This window comes from Pavona decussata, unplaced genomic scaffold (assembly GCF_977016875.1).
Source record: "Pavona decussata unplaced genomic scaffold, jaPavDecu1.1 SCAFFOLD_8, whole genome shotgun sequence".
Classification (NCBI taxonomy): Eukaryota; Metazoa; Cnidaria; class Anthozoa; order Scleractinia; family Agariciidae; genus Pavona; species Pavona decussata.
The window spans coordinates 1,820,849-1,846,278 of NW_028145431.1; the positions used below are offsets into that span (position 1 = coordinate 1,820,849).

At 39.7% G+C, this 25,430-nt stretch overlaps 3 protein-coding genes and 1 long non-coding RNA gene across 7 annotated transcripts; 1 reads left to right on the forward strand and 3 right to left on the reverse strand.

Moving 5' to 3' along the window:
• Nucleotides 1-1,168: 1,168 nt before the first annotated feature.
• LOC146488831 (uncharacterized) lies at nucleotides 1,169-11,265 on the reverse strand. Of its 3 annotated transcripts, none has more exons than XM_085114021.1 (6): nucleotides 10,929-11,265; nucleotides 7,233-7,391; nucleotides 5,812-5,844; nucleotides 5,169-5,219; nucleotides 3,193-3,366; nucleotides 1,169-1,289 (listed from the first exon to the last, which is right to left on the reverse strand). In XM_085114021.1, the coding sequence occupies exons 1-5, from the start codon at nucleotides 11,089-11,091 to the stop codon at nucleotides 3,194-3,196; spliced, it is 579 nt and encodes a 192-aa protein (XP_084970147.1). In that variant the 5' UTR covers nucleotides 11,092-11,265; the 3' UTR covers nucleotides 1,169-1,289; nucleotide 3,193. The 3 variants fall into 3 exon arrangements, with proteins under 3 accessions (XP_084970147.1, XP_084970158.1, XP_084970156.1); XM_085114032.1 differs by lacking the exon at nucleotides 10,929-11,265 and adding an exon at nucleotides 7,990-8,343; XM_085114030.1 differs by lacking the exon at nucleotides 10,929-11,265 and adding an exon at nucleotides 7,975-8,343.
• Nucleotides 7,413-7,963, reverse strand: LOC146488832 (uncharacterized). Its single transcript, XR_014865503.1, has 2 exons — nucleotides 7,680-7,963; nucleotides 7,413-7,649 (listed from the first exon to the last, which is right to left on the reverse strand). It is a non-coding gene; the product is annotated as an uncharacterized LOC146488832 (long non-coding RNA).
• Nucleotides 11,266-12,783: 1,518 nt separating the features above from the next.
• On the reverse strand, nucleotides 12,784-16,488 carry LOC146488833 (MKRN2 opposite strand protein-like). 2 transcript variants are annotated; one of them, XM_085114013.1, is made up of 3 exons: nucleotides 16,193-16,488; nucleotides 13,878-13,994; nucleotides 12,784-13,213 (listed from the first exon to the last, which is right to left on the reverse strand). In XM_085114013.1, exons 1-3 carry the CDS (start codon nucleotides 16,411-16,413, stop codon nucleotides 13,009-13,011), a joined length of 543 nt encoding a protein of 180 aa, XP_084970139.1. In that variant the 5' UTR covers nucleotides 16,414-16,488; the 3' UTR covers nucleotides 12,784-13,008. The 2 variants fall into 2 exon arrangements, with proteins under 2 accessions (XP_084970139.1, XP_084970133.1); XM_085114007.1 differs by having other exon boundaries at nucleotides 13,878-14,087.
• A 1,550-nt stretch (nucleotides 16,489-18,038) lies between these two features.
• On the forward strand, nucleotides 18,039-25,283 carry LOC146488834 (thyrotropin-releasing hormone receptor-like). The gene is made up of 3 exons (XM_085114053.1): nucleotides 18,039-19,124; nucleotides 20,911-21,112; nucleotides 22,423-25,283. The coding sequence occupies exons 1-3, from the start codon at nucleotides 18,309-18,311 to the stop codon at nucleotides 22,824-22,826; spliced, it is 1,422 nt and encodes a 473-aa protein (XP_084970179.1). The 5' UTR covers nucleotides 18,039-18,308; the 3' UTR covers nucleotides 22,827-25,283.
• Nucleotides 25,284-25,430: the final 147 nt, after the last annotated feature.

The window sequence follows — 25,430 nt, forward strand, 5'->3', positions numbered from 1 at the left end:
CCATGAAACGTCGCATCACACTGGGCACAAGTTCGTGCGAGCCGAGTTTTTATGATATATAGTAACTTCATAGTAACTTTATTTAGTCATGGTACTTCAGAAAATAACCCGGTCTTGACGCTAAACTCTACGACAACAAAAACTACCAAAATACGAATGATTGTTACCACTTGTTTTTATCACCTGTCACCCAGTATTTATTCTTAAAGTTTTTTGCGTCACCAGAAAAGGGACAAGTGCCAGCATAACGCCGCAAGTCCCCTACTGCAGTAGGCTCTAATTGCCCTGAAAAACTGACAGTTGACTGACATTAACCTCTTCTCGTATTTTCCGGCTCAATACCCTAAACGGTGCCACCGTCCACACCTCTGATGGAAGTCATTTCAGAATTTAGCCCTAAGGGGTACCAAACCACGAATTTTAGCCCCTAAGGGGTACGACGATAACCCCTGAACTTTTATATTGGAGTTTCCCCTCCCCTCGGGGGTGAAAAACTCAGTCTGAAGATCGAAATAAAATACATTTACTACATTCCTTACTCCCTATGAGACGCACATAGGGAAACTACCCGTTAAAAGATCAATTTTATCGAGTCAAAACTGAAGCCCTGGCCATGCAGACCTGGAGTGGATGACTCAGTTGCGTCCACGGATTCCGGATCAAGCTCACATTTGAATGCAACCACACGAAATATTATTAACATTTGGTCCTCCAACGTAAGAATTTTTTTCCTTCATATGTTAGCGCACAAGGCCATAATGGTTTGTAAAACCAGGGCGCCAAAGTAATCACTCTGGCCAATCGCAACTGATGTAAACAACACAACGAGCCAATCAGAACTTGAAGCAAATACATGTGACCGGCGTCAAGCGCGGGAAAACGCGGCCAAAACACGATTGGTCTTGGTTTGGATTCCCATTGGTTGAGAAAGTGGCGCGAGTTTTGTTAACCAATCACAGAACGTAGTGATGCAAAACCAAAGAAAAGGCGAAATTACGTTCGACATTCAACCGTTGGCTTTCACAGATCCAATACTTCAGTTTTCTAATGATGTGACTATTCTACCATGAACCACGAGTCTCCACTACTCTAAGGAAGTTCCGCAGCTTCCTTCCTTCCTTGTCAGCCTCCCGCTGACTTTAAACATTTCCTCAATAAACACACAACGTTTTAGCGACAAAATGTGTTTTTTTTATTCAAGATTCAAATCATCATTCAGACCGTTGACAAATGTTAAGGTAAAAACCGGGCATTTCAAAGTGATAAAAAAGAGTATGTGTGTCAAAGCCCTGTAGAAAGAGAGAAAAAACACCTTCAGTAATTTGTCTTCAACAATGAAACGATTAACATGCAGATGGTAGAGCGATTCCCATTTGATCTTGATCGTTTCCGTAAGCCTATTTGTTAGAATGAGGCCGGTAAGGTAGGCCTGCTTATTTTTAGTGAGCTTTATGAATTGGTCTTCTCAAATGATCTGAAGGGCAAAATTTGAACTCCTGTTTTGTAACCTTTCCTTCCTCTGATTACATTACATTATAATGTTGATAAACCGCTGAGTATAATGTCCCAGAACATAAGACAACAGAAAGATTTAAAATTGCGTTTACGGCAAACGACAAACGGAGGAAATGACCACGTGTCCATGTTTATCCTTCATTTGTTGCTCGCTGTTTTCAGTTTCTCAGTAAAATTGAGCAGTTTTGCCAGAATTGTTTTGCACTAATTTCAACTACGTACTGAAAAACGCGCAGTTTGTCGTAAACGCAATTCTAAATTTTTCTAATTTTTACCAAAGGCTGCGGGGAAAAACTGCTCAACTGAAATTGAAGGGCTTTTAGAGCTCAAAGAAGCAATAAGGGTACAAGAAAACACACCATGGTTTGCTTTTTGAGATTTCGTTGTACTTATTACAAGTTTTCAATTTAAGGCAAAATTGCTAATCGATCGAATTCGAGCTCCATACAAACTTGTGCATTGGTTATCTGTGGCGCACCGTGCTTAATGATTTGTTCACACGTCAACTGCGCAAGTCGAGATCAGTGGCGCTTGCTAAAGCCGAAAGACGCCATTTTTTCCGAAAAATTCCCCATGGGCTATTTCCTCGGGATCATATGTAAAAATAAGAGTTGCCAGAAAAACTTAACCACTGACAGTAGGGTTTAGGAATTTCATATTTTTGAATAGTTTAATGAAAGCACTAGTTTTCCATCTTTCACCCATTCTTTGGGGACTTTTTTTGCAATAGAAATACACGGAATAGATAGGAGGTATTCATGTCCTTGTGGGACTTATTCCGAAATGAACGGAATGGTCAGTATTCCGTCATTCATTAAGGCCCTTGGACAGCAGATTAAAAGAAATATACATTTTACTCAGAATAAGAGTAAACTACCATATCTAAAACGATGGCGACTCGTACATTTATTCATAATTCTTAGCTTTCGAAAACCCCCAAAACAATCAAAAAACGCGGAGAAAAGTTATAAAAGCTTCACACCTTGCATACACAATGTTGTAGTACATGGAAGCCTAACTTCGCAAAAACAAACATGGCTTTCTTTGTTCCTATTGGCTGTGTTAGGTTCGCAAGGTATTGTGATAAAATGTACAGCCACCATCTTTTTCTGTCCGGTGGACTGGGTTCTTTAGAAAAGGTTTGCAGGTTAATGGGCTTAAGGACAGTGCCTACTATTGTTACTGCGCATACGTTCTGCGCATCGCGAGATACTCGGGTTTCCTATGGGTGGTGCCTACTAATACAGGGATATTTTTGCACGGTTTAAAACTGTGCGGAGAAAGCAGAACTTACCAAATGCTTTTGGTATCTCAAAAAAAAATTGGGGGTAACCATGCATTTTTCAGAGATAATTAAGCTTCAATTTAGGAAAAAAATCCCATACATTGCTTTATATTTTCGCGTTTTTTAGAGATATTCATGTTTAATTATCTCTGAAAAATGCGTGGTTACCCCCAATTTTCTTTTTGGATTCCAATAGACCTTGCTAAGATCTGCTTTTGCCGCATAGTCATAAACCGCACAAAAATACTTCGGTATTAGTAGGCACCGTCCTTAAGCGGAGCTGCGTTCTTCTGGGAACTAATATTCTATGTTTTCTGTACATGTTATTCCTGGACCGGAATGAATACAGCTACTGTTCACAAAACTGCGCCCTTTATTTTGTCTGTAAATACCTTAAAAGCATCCAGAGCGTACTTCCGCAAGCCAACTGCGGTATGGCACGCCAGTTTTACCAGGAGGACACACGCATCTGAAAGCGTAAGGGCGATATGTTTGCAAACAATTGGCGGTTGATGCGCAGAATAGGCCTCCAAACCCGGCAAACAGTCCTTTGCATGGCTCCGGAGCTAGAATGGAAAAAAAACACTTCCTCTTGAACATGATTATTTGGCTGAAACAAAGGTTTTAGTTATTAAAATAATATATGCAAGGAACAGATCGAGAAATTTTTTGATTGGAGGGGTACAGATGTCCCCTTTCACACAGTAGACATTAAGGAAAGCCGAGTGCTTTCCTGTGATGTGTTAGTGCGTATACTGACTGTACAAATTTCGTCGACGTCAGTGTTGGCAACACGATATAAGAGACCTTCAAGGTTTTAGCGAAGTACTAAGAAGAGTTATAATCCATCAAACATTTTCGCTCGCGCGCGATTGGTCTAAACGCCTCACGTGACCGAATATACCCCAGCTAAAACTGGGGAATATCCGATGATATTCCCCAAGTGATATTCCCCAATTTCAAAAACTTGAAGGCGCGTCAAGTTTACAATTAAAATTAATGTCAAGATGGGGGAAGGGTTTGCTTTTGTGACAGAAGGAGAGATAAACAAAGCAGTATCAGAAAACAACATACGCTCTAAACGTTTTTGACGGTAAACTGTTCTTAAACGAAATGTTCAAGCACCCAAGCTCGTTGCTACGTGTTGCAAAAACTATTTGAAGGAAAATGACCACAATAGCCTCCATTTGGCTTTAAAAATATGCTCAGATATTTGTCCTTGGACATTCTCTGCTCCTCGAAGCTCCGCTCCGCTCCGTTTCTGGGAACAGATCCGCGGACAAATATCTGAGCATATTTTCGCGCCAAATGGAGGCTATTGCTTATATATATATATATCCCAGCAAGCTTCATTTTACTCCTTGTGAGCGACAAACTTGACGCAGTTTTGAATTATGATAGTTATAAGCCTTTGGTGATTCTAAAAATACGAGATCACCTACTGTTTTGCCGGAGGACTTGTTTTCGTCACTACGCCGTTCTCACAAAAATTCGTAGTAAAATGACGACGGCTATCTCGTTTTCCCGCCAAATTGACATTGGTTCACCCACGTGCGCTCTTTCTCTATATATTGGAAAAATCTTCTACAGGTACTAGAATCGAAAGCGTTATGCAGTTCACAGGAACTGGTCGAAACGTTGTCATCTTGCGTAATCCCCAGCAAAATAAATTACAGAGGTTTGACTGGACTCAATTCCCGCTACAGTCAACTCCCTTTATTGTGGACACCTTCGGGACCGCGAGTTAGGCCCGGTTCAGACGCCGAACTTTTCATGAGCCGAACCTAATACCTCGAATTAAGTACATGAAAAGTTCGGCGTCTGAATCAGTTGAGAACGGCTGTTTCAATTTGGAACGGCTCAGCCGGGAATTTCGGCTTTGGAGCGGCTTTGATTCAGACGCAGAACTTTTCATGAGCCGAACCTAATGCATAAATTATTATAACGTATTTCAAATAAAAAAATAAAAAATAAAATAAAAAAACGCTGACATTTCCATTGGTTTTGCTTCAAGTAAATTAAGTTCGGCTAATTAAGTTCGGCGTCTGAATCAAACTGGCGGGATTTTCGTGATTTGGGACGACCTTAATTTGAATTAAGTTCGGCTCATGAAAAGTTCGGCGTCTGAACTGGGCCTCAGTATCTTTAATAGCGAGAATCCGTAATAGCAGGAATTTATTTCAGTCAAACGTCTGTAATTTATTTTTGCCGCGGATTGAGCTGCTGTCCGTATTATCGGGATGTCCGTAACAGCGAGGTGTCCGCAAGACTAGAGTTGATTGTATTACGGCCTCTCGATTTTAAGGGCACTAACTCGCGGTCCCAAGGGTGTCCGCAATAAAGAGAGTTGACTTTATACAGTACTTACGCGGTGGACGATAATGTCCAGTGTGAACCCAAGATCCTGGAATATAAGCCCCTAAAAAAAAAAACACAGAATGAGCATTGGCGCCAACTAATACTAAAGTATTTTTGCGCGGTTTATGACTATGCGGGAAAGGTAGACCTTAGCAAGGGCTATTGAAATCCAAAAAGAAAATTGGGGGTAACCATACATTTTTCAAAGATAATTATTTAAGCAACAATAATTCAAAAAGCAGTAAAATGTACAGCAATGTATGGCGTATTTCTTTTCCATATTGAAACTTTATTATCTCTGAAAAATGCATGGTCACCCTAAATTTTCTTCTGGGATACCAAGAGCACTTGCTAAGTTCTGCTTTCCCCACATACAGCTGTAGCTTCTCCGAGAGCCTGCTTTAGGAGACGGCTCTTGTCCACATTGGATCCATATTTAAAACATGTGCCCTGAATTAAACTCTTCATTTAATGTTATTAACAATACTAATCATTGATAAAACTAGCCAACAATTAAAAAAAAGAAGCGATGTTGGTTGTATTAATTCAAAAGATGTACTTTTGGCTCCCGTGGTTGGTTTAAATTCACAGGTAAATTAAGTGACTTATTTAGACAAAGCTAATATATAGTTCACGATCAACACTTGTCTTACTTTTTTGCCGTAAGCCAGCTTCCTCATCGTCATCTAAAAACAATTGCGAAAAAATACCATGAGTAAAAAAAGCGAGACTCAGTGAATAGTGAATGAGCCATTGATCACAAGTTTTCAAGTTTTATTTATTCACAACAGAACCTTAAGTTATAACTTAAGGCTGGCTTGCAAATAGCGACGAGCTAATCACAGCTAGCATGCATGCGTAGCAATTACTACAGAAGTTGTAGAAACTCTTACATGAAGTACACATACAATAGGTGGGGAAAGGGGGCAGAAGGCACAGAGGGCGCGCGCTCATAGTGAACATTCATAACAAAGCAAACACCTCCAAACTGTATGGATGTGTGACTTTTCCTGAAGTTTATCTCACAGCAATTTGGTAGGACATTTAGCTGTTCACATGACTTGACGTTTCCATGGCAAAAAGATTTTGTTTTTCGAACTTGGATAATTTCAATAATTTCTACCTTTTGTATTTTAGTATTACTATATGGGTTTTGAATATGTTTGGGTCAATTTAAACAGTTTCTCTGAGGTTCTGGAGAAATCAAGATCCAAGATGACAGCTGCTGCACAGAACCACTGGCGTAACTCCCATGTCATATGACACTGTGGTTATATTTTGCAGAACGGTCTTTAATTGCATAAGTGTCGCAAGAACAAAACCAAAACAATCACCACAGACGTATACAACACAAAAACCAATCAGAATTCAAAAGAAATGCATGCATTTAGGGTGCAACCAGCGTCAAGTGCAAGAAAAGGTGTGCGAGTTAGGGGGTGCTTATATGATACCAGCGCTACTTTCATTCTGGTACAAGTTCACTCCAGTTCCATCTTGTGGTTCTGTATTCGTTTACATGATGCGAGCACAAAATTTCATACAAGAGTGAGTCAAACGGGTGCGAGTTCACCCAGATAACTGTACCAGAGCAAAATTTTTATTCCGGTACGAAAACTCATACCAATGTCATGTAAACAGGGTATGACTGTTCGCTCTGGCATAAAATCACCCTCCCGGGAGTCTGGAATGGGTAGCGCATGCGTAGTCTTCGACATCCAATCCAAAATGGCGTCACAATCACATCAACTGATGTGAAGTGTCCGTTCATGTAAAGGCAGAATAAAATCTCACCCCTTCATAGTAAATACAATACAAATCACAATGTTGAAACTTGCAGCTGTGTGAGTTTTCACATGTAAACACCCCGTAAGTCATGAATGATTTTGCTTAGTTCGTTCTCGTTGGTTGAGAAAGTGGCACAAGGTTTGTCAACCTATCATAAAGCAAAACTAAAGCAAATGGAATTTACTCATTTACTTAAGAAAGAGACAGAAACACAAAAATAATAACCACTCTAACGCATTGGTTTACCACATTCAGATGTTTTTGTTGAAGCTTTACATATAAAAGATACCTTGATGGCAGCCAGTTCCAAGCCTCCAGCCATCTCCACTATAACCAGGATTACATGCGCATGCGACAGCATCAGGGTATGGGTTATAGCAAAAAGAATTTTCATCACAGGCTACCTTTGCAATAGCTTCAGTAATGCCCGAGCAAGTTTCTGGAGGGGCTAAAATAAGTAAATAACAGATCAAGAAGAATTACTATTTATTTTAACATATTTAGTAACAATTTAATTTAGTCATTTTTTAACAAAAAATATAGCAATAAGAGTGAAACAATAGTGAAAATATTAATTTAGTGAGAACCACCTCGCATACCTGTAGTTGATTCTAGGAATATACTAAAACACTAAATAATAAACTGGAGTATTGTTCCTTATGTTTTGTCCAGAATCAAGATTATATTTTTCATCTGAAAATGCAATCTAGCTGAAGCTTCCTGCAGGCAGAATCACTAGAATAAAAGCTGAATATGAAAAAGCTAATGGATCGTTTTCATATGTTCAAAGTCCGAAAATTGAAGTACTATGAAGACAGCTTTAAATTGTAAACGATAAGTTGATTCATACATTTTCAGATCAGAGGTAGTTTCGAGAACACATTTGGTAAATGAACTTTAGAAATCTTACGACTGCAATTTCCGGAAAATATCAAAACGTTTGATGTCAATTTGCGTCTCTAGAGTATCTGGAAGTAACACAAAGCCTTGTGTAAATTTCTAAAATGTACGCATTTTTTTCCATATCAAACATGACCACAGCTTACCTTCATCGCTTAGCACGCCAGAGATCACAAAGGCAACGACCAAAGAAAACAAAATTCCTTTCCCGATGAAATTTTTTACCGCCATCTCGTTAACTTGTTGCCGCAACAACCGTTAGCTGTGACTTAACGACATTTGTTTGCTGTAGCACGACATTTTGAACACGACAGATGATGACAGAAATTTCAAATCTCCGCATTGCGCGAGCAGGTAAAAAGGCGACGTCATAAAGCCATATTCCGTCAAGGGAGAGCGAGGTTTATCGAAAGACATTTACGTATTCGAAACGGAATTGTGCATTACCTTAGATCACCAATGAAAAATCTAGATCTTTGAGTTTAAACTTTCATTCCAAACCAAAGTCAGTAAAAGCTAAAATCGCTATGATGGGGTCCACTCTTTCACGGCCAAAATGCCCTCAAAGCCACGCGCGCGCGTGATGCTTGTCTCCCCGGCCCCACAAAGGAGGAGCGTTGCGTGACGAGACACAGAACGGCTGCGATAGCGTGATGCAAACTGCAAAACATTTTACCCTGTACCCACAATATAAAGTTGAGAAAAAATTAACATTGTTTTCAAGATTACATTGTTTCCTTTCGTTTGTATTTACATCGTAGTTGACTCAAGTGACAACTCTGTAGTCCTGTGCTGAGCTGTTTCTTGCCTGTGCATATTTGAGGGGTGTCTATGCTGTTGCCAAAGGTTATGCTCATGTTTTCAGGCGCGAACGTTATACGTTAAAAATTTAAATTTCATTAATTTCTTTCCTTTACTAACTACTGTGGGACTGGTGTGCTTTGAAGTTTATCAATCTCTGAGCTGAGTCCAACCTTTATATTCCCAGGGTTTTTCCTCAGGGGGGAAGAGAGAAGATCTAGGAACAAGGTATCGTGGGCCAATACCAACTTTTTCAAATCGATCCCATATGAGTACGATATTTAACGAAAATTAATTGGCATTTTTTCGACATCGATACCGATATTATGACGTTATCATTCAAGACTTTCCTGTGATATGATATGATGTTATCGTCTACACTCTAAAACACTCATAATGGTCCATAAAAAATTAAGCAAAAACTCACAGCCCTAGCAACAGTGTTTCAACTTTAATTCTGTGATAGTTCCTTTGAGCTCAGTGCAACAGCACATACATAAACGGAAAAATATTGATTTTCGGCACTAAAAGAGCCTTCAAATATTCAAGTGAGCAGTCACGTTGACAGCATCGAAAGGGATCAAAACAGTTGATATTTCTTGCAAGTATCCATATTTTTCAAGGAAACGTCAGTAATTCGATGGTACCAAGTATTTAGCATTGATAAGCATTGATATCTATGTTCGTGCGGCAAAACTTACTTATACTGCTAGGACTTGAATGTTTTAAACGTGGTGAACAAAATAACGATAGCTAAACAATGAACTAGAGTATTGTTCCTTATGCAGGGCCGTACCTAGCATCAGTTTTTTGTCTGTGGGGGCAAACTCTGCAAACCCCTCACTGGGGTCTACTGTATGCAGACAGGGTTTCTAGTAGGACCCTTTGTTTCCACTCCTACACAGAAAGTTGCCTCTACGACCTTTAGAGGAAAAAAAACACACTGACGCTTTTTGTCTTAAATTGTCATGACTTTTTATGGAGTTAACCCCTTTTTTAGCTTGAACCAAACCTTGTCTCTCATTTAATGGTAAATTTAACATATAGTCGATGCACTGCTGCCCCGAACAAAGAAGGAAAATCACCGAGCTTCCACAATTCAAACGCACTGACTGTAACAGTGGAGCGAAGCATTTGCACAAACACAGGCGCGATTTAAGTACAATTCAAGCCTTTTCAGTATTACTCTGACACGCTACAATGATTACTTGAGAACCAAAAAACCAAATAGCTGTGCCAAGAAACACAACTCCTTGTGACAAAAACTAATAGCCGGGACCGGCATTACAACAAATACAGAATGAAGCTCATGGCACGATACAAGCAATGATTAATTTCTGTCCTAACAACACAAATCTCAACAAGAAAGGCATTCAGTTAAAACTATCAAGCACTTAAATGAGCCAAGCCAAACCCGGCTGAAATGCCCTATGTGGCATAAAAACACCGTCATTGAACACACAGAATAAGAGGTCATATTCAAATTCAAGAGAATTCAAAAGAGGAAAATCAAAAATCATAAGGCACAAATGACTAGTGTGATGTTGAATATACGATTGTTAAATCCAAACCCGCTACAAATACTTGGGAGCAGCGCAGGCTTTAAACACCAATTTAGCGCTGAAAAATAATACTCGTATAAGCTAGTTTTAAAAAGGCTAAAACACGCGCCAGTGAGTGGCGTAGGCTTGTCAGTCTTTATTTACACACCAAATTCTAAACCATAGGTAGCCTAAATTAACAAAATCATTATTTTCATAAGAAAACTCGTACTGGCTTTTGCCTCGAAAGATTTTCCAAAATAATTACTTGGTATTCACATTGAAGGAAATTTTTTTCAGTCAATTAGTCGATTTTCTTGTGATTTGTTTTCCTGGCGGGGGCAGCTGCCCCCTCTGCCCCCCGCTGTGTACGGCCTGTTATGTTTTATCCGGAATCAAAATTATATTTTCACCTGAAAATGCAATCTAGCTGAAGCTTCCTGCAGGTTGAATCACTAGAATAAAAGCTGAATATGAAAAAGCTAATGGATCGTTTTCATATGTTAAAAGTCCGAAAACTGAAGTAAGATGCCTACTATGAATACAGCTTTTTATAAACGATAAGTTGATTCAGACATTTTCAGATCAGAGGTAGTCTTTTGACTGCAATTTCCGGAAAATATCAAAACGTTTGATGTCAATTTGCGTCTGTAGAGTATCTGGAAGTAACACAAAGCCTTGTGTAAATTTCTAAAATGTACGCATTGTTTTCCATATTGTACTCAAACATGACCACAGCTTACCTTCATCTGCTTCATCGCTTAGCACGCCAGAGATCACAAAGGCAACGACCAAAGAAAACAAAATTCCTTTCACGATGAAATTTTTTACCACCATCTCGTTAACTTGTTGCCGCAACAACCGTTTGCTGTGACTGAACGACATTCGTTTGCTGTAGCACGACATTTTGAACACGACAGATGATGACAGAAATTTCAAATCTCCGCATTGCGCGAGCAGGTAATTAAGGGCGATGTCATAAAGCCATATTCTGTCAAGGGAGAGCGAGGTTTATCGAAAGACATTTACGTATTCGAAACGGAATTGTGCATTACCTTAGATCACCAATGAAAAATCTAGATCTTTGAGTTTGAACTTTCATTCCAAACCAAACCCAAAGTAAAACTCAGTAAAAGCTAAAATCGCTATGATGGGGTCCACTCTTTCACGGCCAAAATGCCCTCAAAGCCACGTGCGCGCGTGATGCTAGTCTCCCCACAAAGGAGGAGCGTTGCGTGACGAGACACAGAACGGCTGCGATAGCGTGATGCAAACTGCAAAACATTTTACCCTGTACCCACAATATAAAGTTGAGAAAAAATTCACATTGTTTTCAAGATTACATTGTTTCCTTTCGTTTGTATTTACATCGTAGTTGACTGAAGTGACAACCCTGTAGTCGTGTGCTGAGCTGTTTCTTGCCTGTGCATATTTGAGGGGTGTCTATGCTGTTGCCAAAAGGTTATGCTCATGTTTTCAGGCGCGAACGTTATACGTTAATGATTTAAATTTCATTAATTTCTTTCCTTTACTAACTACTGTGGGACTGGTGTGCTTTGAGGTTTATCAATCTCCCAGCTGAGTCCAACCTTAATATTCCCAGGGTTTTTCCTCAGGGGGGAAGACAGAAGATCTAGGAACAAGGTATCGTGGGCCAAAACCAACATTTTCAAATCGATCCCATACGAGTACGATATTTAACGAAATTTGGCTTTTTTTTGACATCGATACCGATATTATGACGTTATCATCCAAGACTTTCCTGTGATATGATATGATGTTATCGTCTACACTCTAAAACACTCTTAATGGTCCACAAACATTAAGCGAAAACACACAGCCCTAGCAAAAGTGTTTCAAGTAAAAGATCAAACACAAGGAAGAATGTTTCCTCCGATTTCCAAACACCGAGAAGTAGTGCCGAGTTTTTTTTAACCAACTTCGAGGTGTTTGGAAATAGGAGGAAACACTCTTTCGAGTGTTCGATATAGCTTCTCAAACTATTGATAATTCTTGGAGAAACTCGAAGCAAAAGTTCACAAAATTTTATGATAATTAAGATCACATTTCCAAACCTCCTTCACGATAGTGATTTCCCTTGTTTTCTCTTCATGAATTATTAATGAGTTTGAGAACTTTAATTCTGTGATACCCCCTTTGAGCTAAGTGCAACTGAGCACATACATAAACGGAAAAATATTGATTTTCGGCACTAAAACAGCTCTCAAATATTCAAGTGAGCAGTCACGTGCACAGCATCGAAAGGGATCAAAACAGCCGATATTTCTCACAAGTATCCACATTTTTCAAGGGAACCTTAGCATCGATGATATCAAGTATTTGGTATTGACTGCTAGGTTCATGTAGCAAACTTACTGGATACTGCTAGGATTTAAATGTTTTAAACCTGGGCCCAGTTGCTCGAAGCATGGTTAGCGCTAACCCGGGTTAAATACCACAACAACCTATAGGTTTTAATACCTCTTAACCAATGGTTAGTGCTAACCATGCTTCGAGCGACTCACTGCCCTGGTGAATAAAATAATGCTAGAGGTATTTTTCAGTCAGTGACCCAACCATATTCAGAAAAAGAATATCTGAGTTCTGCCAACAAGAGTTGACTTTCTGATTACTAGTTTATGCTCTACCACTGAGCTACTGGAGACTAAAGGGAACTAGGCCATTAAACTAGGCTTCTGTGAAAAAAACTGCTGCCTACTGCTAGGATTTGACTGCACATGTCTAGATATAGATAAGCCATAATTTGATGTTATGCAATACTCTAGGTTGACAACTCTCTAAAGGCAGAAGTAGGATCTGAAATCATCTTCTACTTCTTTCCACAGAAACTCCACCACCTTGTTGCACTCGTCTGTATAAGTCAATGTAATGGGCTGCCTTTGTTGTCTTTGGCACAATAAAATCCTTACAAAAGTCTGACTTGTGTAAAGGCTTTGAATTTGTGGGCAAAAGCTCATTTAAAAATCTAAATGCAAAGTCGTAGCAGTTGTTGTTGGTTTCATGGTACCTATAAAAGAAGAAAACAAGGGAAAACCATCAACTTCTACTAAATAAAGGACGGTTCATTATTGCACGAGTTTGACGTAGAAAGAACGAATTCCTTATACAGATTGGAGTTGAGATTGTATGGGACAGTCAACCAACGAAATGAATGGATCTTGGGACGCGTATCTGGCATCCCCCGCAGATTTTGCTGGGGCGGATGACATCATCACCAGCTTGGCAAAGGAGAGAGAGCCTGGGATCGAGATCATGGAATGCACTCCCTAATCTTTCATTATTTACTTGTCGTAGTACTTGGGGTATATTCTAAACTTGTTATTAATGTTTGGTGTCCTCTAAAATTTTAACCCCTCTGCAATCTATAGTATATCTACTAGAACCAAAAATAAAGTGTGCAAGTTTTAACATTTTCCTGATCCAGAAAATATTTGTCATTTTTCTATAAATTTTAACATAATTTTGTCTTACACCAGAATAATGTTGGCATTGGCATTGGCATTGCCTTTTTAATTGGCTGTATGAAATCTTTGAATCAGATCAATTTCTCATAATTATTCCGGAGCAAAAACGTTCCAAGGCCCATCAATGAATTTCAATTTGCAAGAATAAATTAAACCATGTTTGTGGGAATAATGAAATTATATATTTAGTTTTGTTATTCCACTTACTCTTTTGAAGTCCATAAGCCACTTGAATGCATCTGTTGAAGCTTAAAATCCCAAATATCTGCACCCGACAAATGAATATCTTTTATGCTCACAGCTATACACTGCTCCCAATTAGTTCTGTCAGCATGAAGACCAAGTTCATCAAAATCATAAACAATTCCATTAGATGCAGCAATTCCAACATGAAGATCATCACCACTTTCATAGTCTCTACAAAGTAGTGATAGTCAGTTAAGATTTAGAACCTTTAGAATTATGAGCTTTGTCAGGCGAAGGGGTAGAGGGGTAGGGGAACTAGCATATAAAATTAACGTCCCGGATACTTTTCAGTAGTTTTGAATGCAGCCGTGCTTTAATTTGTTGGTGGGGCTCAAAATCTTTTTATTATGAATTCAATTCTTATGTGGGGTCTCTTAATTCTCAAATCAAATCTGTCTGTTGTTGGTATCTCTTTATGAAAACTGTACCTTCAAAAATATGTCAACCTTTAGCATTCCCAAGGAGTGACAGTTGTTTAACCATAAGCTCTCTTCTTTATATCACTATTTGTTTTTAATAGAGGCCACCATACTGTAGTCTAAAAATCTAAAGGTTCTTCCCATATAACATTTTTTAATTTTTTTTCTTAAAACCTTTTCTAATTTTAATGCTTTATTGCAAACAACCTTTCAAGTCTAAAATTAATGTTCAATTTTGTTACTCATCTATATTTATTTGAATAAGCTCTTTAGTTATTGTGACTAACTTTTACCTGTACTCGTTATCTTTTTCATTATGTTTGTAAATATTTGTTCGAAAAAAGGGTAGCAAAGTTGTCGTTGTTCAGCTGTCATTGTTTCAATTAGCCCTTGCTTCAACATACATTTTAAATTGAGAGAAAGGCTTCTTTGTTTTTGACTGGGTTGGTTAACTTAATGTTATTTCTGCATGTCTCTTCCCATGTAAGCTTTGCCTAAAAAGGTGAAAGTACTCTTAACTAAATTTCTCTGAATCTGGGTGTGTAAATTCTCTTTCAAGCTCATTGGTTTCCGGGGGGGGGGGGGGGGGAAGGGGGGGCACCCACTGATAATCCCATTATGTGTTTCCAGAATATACCCACCCCACCCCCTCAACCTCCCCCCTACAGAAGCTCTTGGAATTGTGAAGAGGAAGGGGCTCTCAAAAGCCAAAGTTTTTAAAGGAGAGTATGAAGCTAAATAGGAATTTTCAGGGGGGTGGGGATTCAAACCAAAAAAACCTTCTATGGGAGTATAGATGGTATGTAGTGTATGGATTCAATTTTCTGAAACAATGCATTGTGGTACAATCAATTCCAAGCATGACCATCCCATCCCATCCCCCCCCCTCCCCCCACACCAGCAATAATAGTCATTTTGTTAGTCTCCATGGTGGGGTATTGATTTTGTCACCAGTGATCCACCCGGGATGGACATTTCTCCACCCATTTTACAGCATTTTACTACGAGAGTGCAAAACCTGTCCATCAAGTTTCTTTTTCCCCTTTTATTTTCAATGAATACACGGCGTATTCCTATCAAAAGAGAGGTTTGATTCATTTAAAACAAATCATGCATTGTTATATATTTTGTACTTTCTCCATAAATAGTCTCAGGCATAAACTGTTTTAACTTGTATATTTCCTTTCTCCCCTGCCTTATTCACACATTTGGACATAGTAGGCATATATTCTTTCCCATTTTTGCATGTAATTGCAGAGTTGCTTTAAAAATCTTTGTAATGCACGAGTTTGAAGGTAAATGTGACAGGCTTACTTTTGTAGTGTTTTTATATTTCCAAAGACTGAGCCATTACTCTGTGTAATATTTTGTGCACCTTGTCTTGCGGCGCTAGCAGCAAGTTGTACAGAACATAACACAATGTGACGCATCCTAAAATACTAATCTTATTGTTATGTTATCACAAGGAAAAAGGAACGGGGATTTTCCCATTAACTTCTGATGGAAATTTCGTTGGCTACATGGCTACACAGGCGACTATCCCTACGATTTTGTCGCAAAAATTTCAATTCTGGCAACTTTTTCCTTGCGATTTTTCACCTGTCGCGTTGCCAATTCGAGGGTGGCTACACGTGCGATTTTCATCTCGCGCTGGCGACGCGACAAAATTTGAAAAAATTGCATCACCTGCATGAGCAAAAAATTGCTCGTGTAGCCGCAGCTTAATCAAGATGATGATGATGATGATGATGATGATGATGATGAACGTTTGGAATGAATGGATAAAGAAAGACCTTGATGGATAAGAACAAGGTGCAATTACAGGTAAGATCCTCGAGGTTTAGTTTCTGTCCCTACCTCAAGAATGATCCCCTCGTCGGCTTCACCAGAAACACCCAAGAAACATTTCTTTGAGAAACAAATGGGTAAGGCACACGAAACGGTGGAATTATCAACGAACAGCGCTTCAGAGATTTGCCACAAATTGGACAGATCTCGGGAAAATTTGTGAAGAAAATATTCCACTGTGAAGTGCAGTGCTGCATGCAGCGGACTGCCTCTTCCTCTACACTGTCCATGATCCAATAATGTCACTTTTAGTCCAATTTTTTCAGATACATGTACATCACCGGTTCTGGTCGTCCGCCATCTTGAGAATAATTCGTTCCCAGTCGCGTCGTTACCCGGTCACAGCAAAATACCTTGCCCCAACTTCCTCTGGGGTGAGGAGAGATAAAAGACCCTGGGAACCAGAGTTGTACAGAGCGCAGATTCCACTGGGATACAATCTCAGGGCTTGTAGGGTCTTTGACAATGACGAGGAAGTAACGGACTGAGTCGTGTCCCCCTTGCCATATCTTATTAATTAAAATAGGATGTTATTCGCAATCAATTCTGTACTAACACGCAATAATTATCTCTTGGTAACACTTTCTACGGTTCCAATCCCAAATTTTCTACCTCCATTTTGCGTCATAATACCGGCTATTTCGGTAGGGATTTCTTTCGTTCTTTCTTTCTTCCTTTCTTCCTTTCTGTTCCGTTCTTCTTGAAGTTTCTTCTTCTTCTTCTTCTTCTTCTTCTTCTTCTTCTTCTTCTTCTTCTTCTTCTTCTTCTTCTTCTTCTTCTTCTTCTTCTTCTTCCATGAATTAAATACCTCACCCTTCCCAGGCTTTTCACGATCACGCTCCTCCCAATTTACAAGAGGAAACCACTGGCAAAGAGCCGTACACGTGAATGAAATCTGTATGATTACTGACAAATCCGATTTTGAATTTCAGAAAAAAACCGCGGCACCTTGATTTTCCTCGGCCGGTGCAACATTTTTCTGATCATATTTCAGGGGTGTCAGCCGGAGTGGCGTTAATTTTCAGTATCTCAACTTCCTTGATTACGAAAGTGAAAACAGTAAATGATTTGATACTGAAGTAATTCATTCAGTACGTGTAATAATACATCGGCCGGTTTGCACGAATTTCAAAATGGTGGAAGAAACTGCGAACTAAGCTAGATCAGCAGATAAGCAGGAATTTGCCAGAGCGAAAGAACGAGGACTGCAAGCTGAAGGTTTTAATTCGCCAAATGGGTCTCCAGGTGTCACGGAAGGTTTTTCCGGTTTCCGGATAACGAGGGACTTTTCGGTTCTCTGGCGTTTAGAATTCAATAACCGACAACGGGGGAAATTCAAAACTCAAACGGTGCAACTCGCTTGCCGAAAAGAGCCGTCACTCTCTTGAGGTACGGGATCAAACCACGAACTGGTACTGTACGCAGCAACAAGAGAAAACTATCAGTGCGCGGGGTGATAGTAAACATAAACACATAATAACTGAATTAAAACAACAATAAACTCGTTTCCTGGCTGATGCGCTTGGGTGTATTGAAAGAAAACAGAGAAAAAATTCCCATCGCTCTCGGTTCTTTTAAATCTCCTTTTTTTTTGTCTCCCATGAGCTTACGAAAATCTAAGGGAACTCTGTTCGCATGTTAACTCAGGCTAGCAATTACTGCTTTTCTTTGCCAATATATGACATTTCTCGACCAATTTTTCAAGTCAGGCCCGGGTCTGGAAAATAGGTATTGTATTCGAATAAACCCACATTCAATTAACTTCTCAAATTAATTAACCTTTTTCAAATTGGATCTTTTGCCGGCTTTATTAATGATTTCTCTCGAGACAATTTTGCCAAAGTAAACATATTTGGTGTCAAGTAAAGCAAACACAGGAGAAATATAGGCATTTATCGCGAACAGATTTTTCATTTACTCGATAACACTGAGTGACACTACACATCCAATCTTCAGACGCATTCCAAAACAGGACAACTTGAAGGCTGTTTTGCATTTTGGTTTAATATCTGTCTTCAGTACGTGCGCGAAGCCCCCCACGGGTTGTTTTCATTTCATTGACGCTTGTTGTGTTCAAGCGGTCACAATTGTACTTCTCGGTACAGTGCTTTATTTCTTCGAAGCGATGTTGTCCTCACCAACGTCATCGGTGTTCACTTTGCCACCAAATGTTTCGTTGAATGCAACTACAGCAGCAAGCCTCGTTTTGTTCCAAGTCAATCCCGTATTGGGACTAATCGTGGAGGTCGTGATTGCTTTCTTAGTTGGCGGACATTTTCTCATTCTCACAACACTAGGCCTGTACAAACCATGGAACATAGCAGACTTGCTGTTATTTTCACTGTCGATGGCGGACGCTATAAACGCCGCCATTCCACTGCAGATGCTTAACATTTTGAACAACTTCGTTGGCCCGGATCTGTGGACACGAGCGTCATGTGCTGTGTTTGATATACTAACGTATACATTTCGTATTGCCTCAGTGTGCACGATAACTCTGATATCAGCCGATAGAGCTATTCTGTTGACGCGACCGCTACAACACCATATCATTGTGACAATTGGGAGGGCGAGAAAAGCAGTCATTGCTATTTGGTTGTTTTCAATCCTCATGGCGATTTTGCCGTTTATTGGGGTCGGACACCCGGGTTACAGATCTGGCTACTGCTTTTATCAGCTGTTTGATTTTGGACTGGTGTACGGTTATATCATCGAAAGCGTTGGAATTCTACAGCTTATCCTTGTTTTGATCTGTTTTATTGCAATCAAAGTAACGAGCGGGAAATTCGTCAAGCGCCAGTCGACCATGGCGGCCTCCAAGCAAACTGGCGGGAAAAATCAGCAAGAACGGGAAACTGCGGGAACCCGGCAAGTAAAGCAGATGTCATTCATGATGGCAATCGTGGTGCTGCTTTACTACATCAGCTGGCTGCCTTATTTGGTGAGTGTTTCTGTGCGTGTTTGCGCGTTTATGTGTGTAACTGTGCGTGATTTTGAAATCAGGAGTGAGAAACTAGATTTTATATACAAGCAAAATCTGAGACGAAATTAACTACCACTAGATACTGATTTAAAAATCTCTATTTCGGAAATTTGAAGCTACACTTCAACACTATTGAATATTTACGTTTTAATTTCAATGGCAGGGTCTTATTAAGAGATTGCGCGTATGTCATTTATCACTTTTATTGAGACTAAAACATTTTCATCCAAACGAATTAGTTTACTCAAACATCCTTTGAAATTTTTTTTCACATGTGGTTATTTTCGTTTATTACACTTCTGCAAGTGTGATTGCAATAAGGAAACCTGAAAACTTGGTGTACTTTATATAATTACATATGCAGTAATGATTTTGATGACATTGGATTACATTAGAATGTTAATTTTCTTTCTTTTGAAAACTAACTGAAATCTTACTTTTTAAGTACATACTTCTCATTATAAGATGTTAAAAGAAACTAAAAGCTCCAAATGTCTATAGAGAACTTAAACGCTAAAGAAATTATCGTTCCGAACTCTACAGCTCGAAAAACAACTGTCTTCTTCGATTGTATTGTTTGAGATTGGATTACTTTTTAAATTGCAGCATTTTGCATAAGATATTTTGAGTTGCCATTTATCCAACTAACAAATATTTACATTTTTTAGAAGAATGCATGCCAACCACATGGTTTTAACTTAACCATGGATGCTTTTAATTCCAGCAGTTCCTAGGACCTATTTTTGGGTATAAACCAATGCCATTTCTCATGCCCTTGTGCCTTGTTCAACTGAATAACTGACAATAAAAGGATTATCCATGTCATTTCTCTAGTGCCGACAATATTCACTGTTTTGTTTGCTTTGCGTCCAAAGTTGTCAATTGCCTTTGTCGGCATTTCAACTTTTTTGATTAAGTTCAAGAAAGGGCAAAAACCAGAAGGCACGTTTTCCGCCCGTTTTTATTTTTCTTGGCCGCGTAGATCCATTTCAGTCAAAATTAATGGCATATATGCGACTGCTAAAGCCCTTAATTACAAAGAATGTAAAATCAGTTGTAACTGATATCAGCTTTTAAGAATTAATGTGTCTTACAAAAACCCTTTTCGCAAATGGTTCTAAAAGTCAAGACACGCGACGGAAAGTGATTTAGTTTTTCCGCCTTTGTCGTTTTCCGCTGGAATAAAATGTTTGCTTAAAAAATGACATCTGCATATTGAACGTTCCGATAAAGATACAAATAAATGTTTACTAATTGTTCCTGTTTAAAGAATGATTCCTGTAAATTGTCGAGTTTTAAAGTTTCTTGCAAGGCTATCTTCTTCCTGACCCAAAGAAGAGAATTCTCGCCCTGGGACATGTGGCAACGGCTTTTAATTAGGCCGTTTTCCCCAAATTTATGACCAAATTAAATGTCGTTCCAAGAAGGGCTGGATCAGTCCTTTGAGTGTCACATCATCGGAATCCCAAGGGCAGATGCGTGGTAGGGTCGAAACGGCTGGTTGAAAAAAAAAATTGGCGAAGAAAATCGCGAAAAAAAATTAATGCATTTTTTCGCCCAGTTTTTCCCCCGCCCGTTTCGTCTTTTCTCTCGCCCCTTTTATCTGCCCTTGTTCCTCCAGGGATAGGAGCATCAGCACTTGGCAATTTGGAGCTGATAAAGATCTTTTGAATGCATGTACAGTTGATTTCCGTTCCTAATGTCTTTGCTTGTCTATTATTTTTTGTTTGTTTGTTTTTTTCAGTTGATAAACCTCTACAGCATGGTTACAGGGAAGATCAATCACTCCCAAGTTATACTGGTCGGTTTATTCTCTCTTGTGAATGCACTCATTAACCCAATCCTGTACGGAAAAATGAGCCAGAGGTACAGGAAGGGATACGTTTACATCTTCAAGAAAGTCTTGTCAGTATGCGGAGGAGAAAAACCCGACAACTCGTTTTTTGGTAAATTTGTTTCTTTACGATTAACCTTTGTATGGGGGTCGGTCAGGGGCACCCAACGGATCCTTTCGGTAAATAATCTGTTCGGAAGGTCCTCAATCCCCTACAATTTTCTTAAGGGAATTTTCACCTCGAATGTTCGTGATACGGGATATTTACGGCCTAATGTTTTCGAATTCATAAAAATGTCGTTTTGGACACCTAAAAAAGGTCAGCTAAGATTTTCGGAACGAAATAAGACCTAAGGTTTTCCGAAAATGGAAAAAGGCCCTAATAATTTCGAAAAGACTCAAGTTCCCCTAGAATGACCGAACAGATAAAAATATTATAGCGCGGCTTGAATTGAACCTACAGAGCTTTAAAAGCACTCCAGATAACCTAAAATTGCGTTTCAGAGGATCTGAGAGAAAACTGTCGTTGGGTGCCCCTTGTCGGTATACTGCGACCAGTCTCTTAACCCGCTAGAACGAACATGCGCAACGAAAATTTCATCTTTAATTTACGTTGCACACATGCAATTGATCCAGCGAGTGGCAAAACTGCGAGTAGCAAGAAGCGGGCATGCGCAAAGAGAGCCGGAGAGGGAGAAAGTACCTTTTCCTTCCTCTCCCCAATCCTTCCTCGTTTGCCTCGGTGGACGAACAATCCAGGGCTGAATTCGGGACGAGCCAAGTGAAGCTCAAAATTGAGCTGTAGTTTACCCAACGCAACAGTGCCATTCTGGGTGCTAAAACGGATTTCAAAAATTGTCAAATATCTTTTTGTCCACTCCCCTCGGGGATTTTCAGGGGCAACTTACAACACTGTGGGGGTAGGGGAAGGGGGCTTTGCCAGGCTGCTTGTGGCTCAGATTACAATTAAAATGAAGTAATGAGTAATGAATGCCCCTTATGTGACTGTGAATTTGAGATAGACACTTGGGGTGGTCACTTCTAGAGATTTGTAACGCCCCTGGCTAGTGGTTCTTTTGGTTCTGAATAAAGCATGTGAACACCGTAGTAAAGCAACACGCTGGTGTCTTTTTCTTTTCTAATAATAAACAAGTAAAAAGAAGTAAATCAACATTGTTAACGAGTGTAGCACGTAATTGCCGCGTGATGTTCAAACGACTAACAAGCCTGTGACGCCCGGATTCTGGATTGAATTGGAATTTAGAAATGTTAATTTTAAAGAAGAGGGGAAACCTGGAGTGTCCTGGAAACAGAACCTTGGTCACATTGGCGGGGGGCGAGTGTTCTTACCACTGCGCTGTCCTTCATTCCAATAATCTTTGAAATTTTGTAAAACTTTGTGTATCTCTGTTTCATTTTCAGATGGCAATCGTCGAAATGCCTCCACCGTGAAATTCTCAACAGCTTCAAATCGTCAAAATAAGGCTCGTAAAAGCGTCGATTTTCCAGAGCAAGAAGGCGGACTTCTCAAGATCAAGGAGACAACAAATGGCGCACCTACCAAAAGGGGTGGGGTGAGATTTGAGGACAGCCATGAACGCAGCCTCGTTCTTAGGGAACGAGGTTGCCATGAACAAGCAATGAACGAGGACTTGGAAACCAAGAACCAGAATGATTTTGCTGTGGTGGGGGACGACAACGCTAATGTTGAAGGTTTAGATGCCAGCACTCTGGAGGTTTCTTTGCCGAGTGAGGAACAAGAATTAAAAACGTGTGGCGATAAAGACGCATTGTTTGTGGATGAAAGTTTTGACAGCACCCTGTAGATGTTATTCATCTTCAGAACTTTCTACCTGTCTCTAGCAGATGGTCTGTTTCCGCAAATGATCGTCAAAATCGAATTTAACTCCTTAAAGGCAATCATGCGATCAGAGATCGGTCGAAGCATTTCTGCAGCACTCGCTAAGTTTACATTTCTCAGCCTACCGCTAGAAACGTGCTCCTTTTCGCTGCCACCAGCCTTTGACCCAGGTGTCGGGGGACCCTGGATAGGGGATTATTGGTGGTCGAACCAAGGCCTGGCGGAAAACGGCTAACATATAAACGAATTAAGTTGCATGGCCTATTTCGCCATTTAACTATGCTGTACAAACCTTATGCGAACAGCTTGTTAGGGAAGTTGTTAATGATGTAGTTTTAGACGCCACGTTGACTTATAAGAACCCCTCTACGTCAAATTCGTTCCCAGGACTCAAAACCGGGTCGTAGATGCAACTTGCAAAAAGCCTTTTCAATGCAGCCTCGGCGGCCACAAGAACTTTTGTCGACTTGTGTTGGGAGGCTAAACGATGATAAAACTATGCACGAACTTGCGGTCAAATTTCTCAAAGAAAGCGAAAATCATTGTAGAGCGGTTTTCAAATGACTGTTGTAAAGCTAAGACCAATTATTACTCTGGCCAATCACAACAGGTGTAAAACAGCGCAATGAACCAATCAAAATTCGAAGCAAATACACGTGACCGACGCAAAGCGCGGGAAAATGGCGTGGTTTTGGTTTTGCTTCTCATTGGTTGAGAAAGTGGCGCGAATTTTGCCATTGAATCAGAGACGGAGCGTCACAAAGCAAAACCAAAGCAAAAGCGAATTTCTTTCGACACCTATTGAAAACTGCACTAATAAGTGCACCAAAATAAATCAAACCGAGTTCCCTGCTTGCGTCTCCTTTCAGTTCCATTTGGCCAACGGTTAATGCTGCAAATGGTGACCACTCGATGAAGCTGAGCATTATTTGCAATACACGTTCAAGTCATCATAGTCTCTTGTTCAAGTATAGTGACCAATTTTCCGGTGCCCTCCGTGGTCTTTATTTTCTCCGATGAAGTTAATAGGGACATAAACAGCCACGATGGCGACGTAAACGAGAAGGTCATTAAACTATAAGATTTAATGACCAAACAATCATTATGGCTCTGTATGTGCGTCATCTCAATTTTAGTACATTTCTTTTCCGTCCCACAATTAAACGACAACGAAAAGTGACCACTCAAGGGTGACTTTTCCATAATTTACCCCGAACTTTGTCGCCGTTCCTGGTGATTCAGTTACTTGAAATATTGTCAATATTGTATAAGTTGAACTGACTGGAATATTAGTCGCAAAGATGTTCAAATAATGTAAACTCATCTTTTCAAATGATGCTTTTGTTGGCGTGGCCGTCGCAAATTAGTGACAACTGCATGCGTCGAGGGTGAACCAAATTTACAATTATAAATAGCCGTTAGTTAACTACCCTGCTTTTGAATACAGAGGACCACGACACAGAAATAAACTGTTCTGGATATTTACTTTTCGTTGCCGGATCTCTTGTAGTAGAGATGCACATGCCAGACGTCACTTTACGTGTAAATAAACCAAACTGGTTGCACGGCTGACAAACGGCAAAGGGCTTATCTATTTGGGCTGATACTTCAACTTGTACCACTAGTCTTCTTCAGGTCAGTAGGGCCAGAGTTACAATGAGAGAAAATAACAGCTCTTACAATCAGTTTGGTTTATTAATCAGTAACTAACTATAAACGATGAACAATCATTTCATACCAAAAGATGCAAGCGCGACAGGAATGGGCCCTTTACAGCTAACGGTCACATGGTACAGAATCCACCATACTGGAGAGGAAGCTACACACTGGGACATCCAAAACAAAAGCGACTTCATCCAGTCAAATTGCTCCTGTTTATATTTTTTCAGGTGGTCCTTGCAAGGTTCTCAAGGGTCATTTTGTTACTGTTGTTGTTGTTGTTGTTGTTTACCTTGAGCCCCATTCCCCAAAGCCCACGCGGCTTTTTACTGTCGTGCCATCCAGCCGCTGACCAAAAATAATAAGTACTCGAAATAAAGATGTTTGAGCTCGCGCATTCAGTCTCCAGAGGCCTGGATTCTCTGGTAAACAGTTCATCGATGATAGCAGGGTAACTTTTCTTTGTATGGGTTCTGGGAATAACCGTTTTTCTCAGAAAAAGGATTTAAAAGCAAGCAAACGAACGAACGAACAAAACAACTGACGAAATCTCGGATTGTGGAATGAAAGAGGCCCGGCCCATTTTCAATTTTACTTTGCTATTTGTCTAGCTCGGCAACGTTTTTGTCTGAGCTCCGAAATCGCTAGTGTGACCACAGAAAGTAATTTTTTATCACCTTATACCACTTGCTTTTACTAAAATATCAGGTCATTGATACTAAAGAAAATTTCTTAAAGAGAATTTTTGATTCAAATAGTTATAACAGGCTATAAGCCCTTCTCAGGGCTTTATAACTACGATTTATCTTGAGAAAATAAAATATCGCTTTTAAACTAGCAGTGTCGAAGACTTTCATTCTCTTTTTTCTGGTTCCTTTTTCAAATTATTCAACAATAATTTCATGTAAAA